The sequence below is a fragment of the Arvicola amphibius genome, chromosome 3 (genome assembly GCF_903992535.2).
Source record: "Arvicola amphibius chromosome 3, mArvAmp1.2, whole genome shotgun sequence".
Classification (NCBI taxonomy): Eukaryota; Metazoa; Chordata; class Mammalia; order Rodentia; family Cricetidae; genus Arvicola; species Arvicola amphibius.
Genome location: NC_052049.1, coordinates 85,402,879 through 85,408,878, shown reverse-complemented (window position 1 = coordinate 85,408,878; position 6,000 = coordinate 85,402,879). Strand labels below are relative to the sequence as shown.

The following is a 6,000-nucleotide window of genomic DNA, read 5'->3' as shown; positions in this document are numbered from 1 at the left end:
TCCTGGCTCTAGGAGCAATGAATAGCACAGCTCTGATTATTTATGTTCTCAGCCCACAAGACATTTCCCGATGACCCTCAGAAAAGCTGCATATGAAATTAACTTCTCTTATAGGAGGCTATTCCCTCTTTTCTGCTTTTCACTGTTCTCTGTGCTGTCTACGAGCTTATGGGATCCCTGTGTGGAATTGCTTTCTCCCCTGCTGCTCAGCATTTTTGATTGGCTCAGATGGTGACAGCAGCAAGGCACACCATCCCATAGGAACTCAGCATATGCACACTCAGAGATTTGCCTCATTGGAACCAAGCCGAAAAGCAGTAGCTAGGGGCCACTCTTGTAATCTTGTATATACTTTCTCGGGAAAGTGCATTTATCCACCTTCTGCAATGAACGGCAGCCACCAAGGAGGGCCCCTTGGGTTATGCAGCTCCTTTAGGGACTGTCACCTGTCCTTCATTACCAAGTGCTTACTCTCAGGACATTGAATTGTCCACTTATTTTGATCAGTTCTGAAACAGGCACGGTAGAAGACAGTGATGTCTTGAAGCAGACCTTTACAAGGTTATAATCGTGTGGAAGGAACTAAGTGGCCGTCGTTGAGCAATGTTCAGTGACAGAAGTGGGGAGTGAAATGATGTCACCATGTACCTCAGTAGCGGGCACTTCAAAGCTAAAGATGCAGCTGTCCGTGTCCATATGTAAACAGAATACTCTTAAATGCAGCCTGGCCACCTTTTCTTATCTTAGTTCTTCATCTTCAGCGACCGAAAGTGTCTATCTCTAACCATCATTTTTGTGGCTACATTGTATTTTAAGAATGTACTCTAAATTATTTAATTTTCTATTGATAGACTTTTAGTATCTTCTGAGATTTTCCTTTTAAATGTTGAACTGTGCAGTGATGAAGATAACTAAATAGCTTCCTAGTATAATTATATAAAAGGCTACTATAGGCCAACGTTAAATGCATTTAAGGTCTCCAATTATCCATTTCTAAGTTGACCTCCAACATATAATAAATTTGGTGCCCCAAACCAATCCCAAAAGAAGTGGAAAAGAATCATTTAACAAAGTTCAATCAAGATAAGGTTAAAGCTTGGTGACTTTGAATTCTTTATTATCTAGTGCCAGTTCAGACTTTTTATTGATGCTTTAATGAAAATATTTTTACAATAAAGCCTTCTGAAAGCATCATTTCATGACAATTATTTTGTGTTTCTTTCCCTCTCTGTCTTCTGAATTAATTTATACCTTTCCTCTGTGTTTCCCTGCAGGATGGACATGTGATGTGATGGGTGTGACTATGGGACACTGTGTGGGCACAAGGCCTCCTTCCTGTCTCGTCCTGCTGCTGCTGAAGCTGCTGGCCACTGTCTCCCAGGGACTGCCAGGAACAGGGCCCCTGGGCTTCCACTTCACACATTCCGTGTACAATGCTACAGTGTACGAAAACTCAGCAGCGAGGACCTACGTCAACAGCCAAAGCAGAATGGGCATCACCTTAATAGACCTATCCTGGGACATCAAGTACAGAATAGTGTCTGGTGACGAGGAAGGTTTCTTCAAAGCTGAGGAGGTCATCATTGCAGATTTCTGCTTTCTCAGGATAAGAACTAAAGGTGGCAATTCTGCCATATTAAACAGGGAAATCCAAGACAATTATTTATTAATCATAAAAGGTTCAGTCAGAGGAGAAGATTTGGAAGCATGGACCAAAGTGAACATCCAGGTTTTAGACATGAATGACCTGAGGCCTCTGTTCTCACCTACCACTTACTCAGTCACCATTGCAGAAAGCACACCACTTAGGACTAGCGTTGCCCAGGTAACGGCTACAGATGCAGACATTGGTTCCAATGGAGAGTTCTACTACTACTTTAAGAACAAGGTTGAGCTTTTTTCAGTCCACCCCACAAGTGGTGTCATCTCTTTAAGTGGACGATTAAATTATGATGAGAAGAACAGGTATGACCTAGAAATCTTAGCAGTGGACCGGGGAATGAAACTCTATGGCAATAACGGAGTTAGCAGTACTGCGAAGCTTTATGTTCACATTGAACGCGTAAATGAACATGCTCCCATTATCCATGTGGTCACTCACACCCCTTTCTCATTGGACAAGGAGCCAACATACGCAGTAGTGACAGTTGATGATTTGGATGAGGGGGCCAATGGAGAGATTGAATCTGTTTCCATCGTGGCTGGAGATCCTTTGGATCAGTTCTTCCTGGCTAAAGAAGGCAAGTGGATGAATGAATATAAAGTCAAGGAGAGGAGGCAGGTGGATTGGGAAAGCTTCTCCTACGGCTACAACCTCACTCTTCAAGCGAAAGACAAAGGATCACCGCAGAAGTTTTCAGAACTAAAGACAGTCCACATTGCCAACCCCAAGAAGGACAGTATCCCAATTAGGTTTGAAAAAGATGTGTATGAAGTCAGCATAAGTGAATTTTCCCCTCCTGGTGTCTTGGTGGCCATAGTCAAGGTAAATCCTGAGCCGCTGGATGTGGAATACAAACTCTCTCCTGGAAAAGATACCGAGTACTTCAAGATCAACCCTCGGTCAGGTCTGATTGTCACAGCGCAGCCCCTGAATATGGTGAAGAAAGAAGTTTATAAGCTGGAGGTGACAGACAAGGAAGGAGAGGTGAAGGCACAAGTCACCATCGGGATCGAGGATGCCAATGACCACACCCCAGAATTCCAGCAGTCACTGTATGAGACGTTTGTGAACGAGAGTATCCCTGTCGGAACAAATGTTCTGACTGTGTCAGCCTCTGACAAGGATAAAGGAGAAAATGGCTACATCACTTACAGCATTGCCAGCCTGAACCCTTTACCATTTGTCATTAACCAGTTCACGGGCGTGATCAGCACCACTGAAGAGTTAGATTTCGAATCCTCCCCAGAGACGTACAGGTTCGTTGTAAGAGCTTCTGACTGGGGCTCACCGTACCGCCATGAAAGCGAGGTGAACGTGACCATTCGGGTAGGAAATGTCAATGACAACATCCCTCTCTTCGAAAAAGTGGCTTGCCAGGGAGTCATTTCCTATGACTTTCCTGTTGGAGGTCACATTACAGCTGTCTCTGCTATTGATATTGATGAACTCGAACTTGTAAAGTACAAGATCATTTCAGGAAATGAACTTGGGTTCTTTTATTTGAACCCAGACTCTGGTGTTTTACAGCTTAAAAAGCCACTGATGAATTCTGGCATTAAAAATGGTAATTTTGCCCTCAGAATCACAGCTACAGATGGGGAGCATTTTGCAGACCCCATGACCATTAACATCTCTGTCCTCCACGGGAAAGTGTCTTCAAAGAGCTTCAGCTGCAGAGAAACTCGAGTGGCTCAGAAATTGGCGGAGAAACTACTCATTAAAGCAAAAGCTAACGGGAAGCTGAATGTAGAAGACGGATTTCTTGACTTTTATTCAATTAACAGGCAAGGACCACATTTTGACAAGTCTTTCCCCTCTGATGTGGCCGTGAAGGAGGATATGCCAGTTGGGAGTAACATCCTGAAGATTAAAGCATACGATGCCGACTCTGGCTTCAATGGGAAGGTGCTGTTTACAATATCAGATGGGAACACGGACAGTTGCTTTAATATCGACATGGAGACTGGACAGCTTAAAGTTCTCATGCCCATGGACCGAGAGCACACAGACCTCTATCTCCTCAACATAACCATCTACGACCTCGGAAAGCCACAGAAATCCTCATGGCGATTGCTGACAGTCAATGTGGAGGATGCTAATGACAACAGCCCAGTGTTTCTGCAGGACAGCTACTCAGTCAGCATTCTTGAAAGTTCAAGTATTGGCACCGAGATTATTCAAGTGGAAGCAAGAGACAAAGACCTGGGTTCTAATGGTGAGGTAATGTACTCGGTTTTGACAGATACACGGCAGTTTGCCATCAATAGCTCAACTGGAATTGTTTACGTAGCTGACCAGTTGGACAGGGAATCCAAAGCCAACTATTCTTTGAAAATAGAAGCCAGGGACAAAGCAGAAAGTGGCCAGCAACTGTTTTCTGTTGTCACCCTGAAGATCTTTCTGGATGATGTCAATGACTGCTCCCCAGCTTTCATCCCCACTAGCTACAGTGTGAAGGTTCTGGAAGATCTCCCCGTTGGTACAGTCATTGCTTGGCTTGAGACTCAAGATCCTGACCTTGGATTAGGGGGTCAAGTGCGCTATTCTTTGGTCAATGATTATAATGGGAGATTTGAAATAGACAAAGCCAGTGGCGCCATCCGCTTGAGCAAAGAGCTGGACTATGAGAAGCAGCAGTTCTACAACCTCACAGTCAGGGCCAAAGACAAAGGGCGTCCTGTCTCCCTGTCATCAGTTTCCTTCGTGGAGGTGGAGGTGGTGGATGTCAATGAAAACCTCCATATGCCCTACTTCCCAGACTTTGCTGTCACTGGATCTATAAAAGAAAATTCACGGATTGGAACAAGCGTGCTGCAGGTGACTGCCCATGATGAGGATTCTGGTAGGGATGGAGAGATCCAGTACTCCATCAGAGATGGGAGTGGTCTCGGGAGATTCAGCATAGATGATGAGAGTGGTAAGTGTGGGGTTTTGTGCTCAATGTCTCCTATCACCTCTTCTGTCTGCCAGTGTTGGAGATGGTGTATGAATCAGGGCTTCGGAACAGATGAGGAAGGTTCTCTATTAGAGGAAATAAGAAATAGAGCATGAACCATGTCTTAGAGTGGTGTGGTTTCTGAGTAGATCAGTCCACACAGTACCCAGTGCATCTCCTATCTGTGTTGTATTGTGTTGTGTTTCCTTGCTCAGCACGACTGTTCTGAGGCTATCTTCTAAGAAACTTTCGTCCTTATTGCCCCTGGTGATTGTGTTCCTGACCCTCACCAAATGAATGGTCCTGATACAGTAATTACATTTGAATTAGCTTTAAATTAGAAGTATGAAATTGATTTTCAAATGCATCTTATATGTGAATCTTTCCCTTTACAGTAAAGCTTTGCTGTAGGGAATCATTGCTTGGTGTTTAATGTTGAACGGGTATATCCAGCCCTTGAACAATGGGCATTCATCCTCTGTCATGACATGCATGTGACTTAAAAAGCATTTCTATAAGAGAAGAGAATCATGCTATAAATTCTAGTCATAAAAACTTGGTTATAAGACATCTTTGACTATTAATAGTTTATTTTTATATCTTTTTTCTTTTATTGAAAATATCTGGGAATTTTGTACAACACATTATTTATAATTGATTTTATAAATGTTTTAAAATACAGAGCAAATTTGGCAAATATTTTATTGCCTGAATCTATCTACTTACCTTCCATCATAGATAGCAACACATTTTTAAAAATGGTTGCCATGGTTATCATTTGTACAAATGTAAATATGCCTAGACACATGTGTATATGTATATGTGCATGAATGTTTGTATGTCCCTTTCCATGTGTGAGTTTATACCCATGTGTTTTGGGACATGTGTGTACATGCATGTGCGTATGTGCACGCATGTATCTTCTATTGTTAGTACCACATATTTTCTATTCTTAGTAGATTCTAAATATTTCAAAAGAAGAAAATGCATCTTCTCTGTTGCTGTGAGTGGTGGCATTAGTGTGTTGTGTTTTCAGGACAAATACATACATATTAACTAATTTTCTACAACAGTCATAGAATTGCTTGCTACCTCTCTTACTCAGTTTTAGGCTGTTATAAAAGTCGACCACCACCATGGGTGGCTTTAAAAGACATTAATTCTCTTAGATATGGATGTTGGAGGCCTGAGGTCAGTGTAGCCACATGGTCAAAGCATAGGGCCTCATCTGAACTTGTGGACTTCCATCTTGCTATGCCCACACGGAGGGGGTTTTAGTTTCCTCCTGAAATGAGCATTTTTAGGCTTGTAACTCAGGTGGATGTCACTAGGGAGGTACAGCTGAGTCCTTGACTACTGCTGTCAAGGCTTCAGTAATTCATTCAATTAGGAAGTTACAGCT

The 6,000-nt window shown here is 42.8% G+C and overlaps 1 protein-coding gene across 2 annotated transcripts in view; it reads left to right on the top strand.

The window, feature by feature from the left end:
- Positions 1-1,291: 1,291 nt before the first annotated feature.
- The window catches only part of Fat3 (FAT atypical cadherin 3), a 459,106-nt gene continuing 454,397 nt past the window's right edge, over positions 1,292-6,000 (top strand). For both annotated transcript variants that reach the window (XM_038323653.1, XM_038323652.1), the window contains exon 1: positions 1,292-4,580. In XM_038323653.1, the coding sequence (XP_038179581.1) occupies positions 1,292-4,580 (3,289 nt within the window). The remainder of the gene's footprint in view (positions 4,581-6,000) is intronic.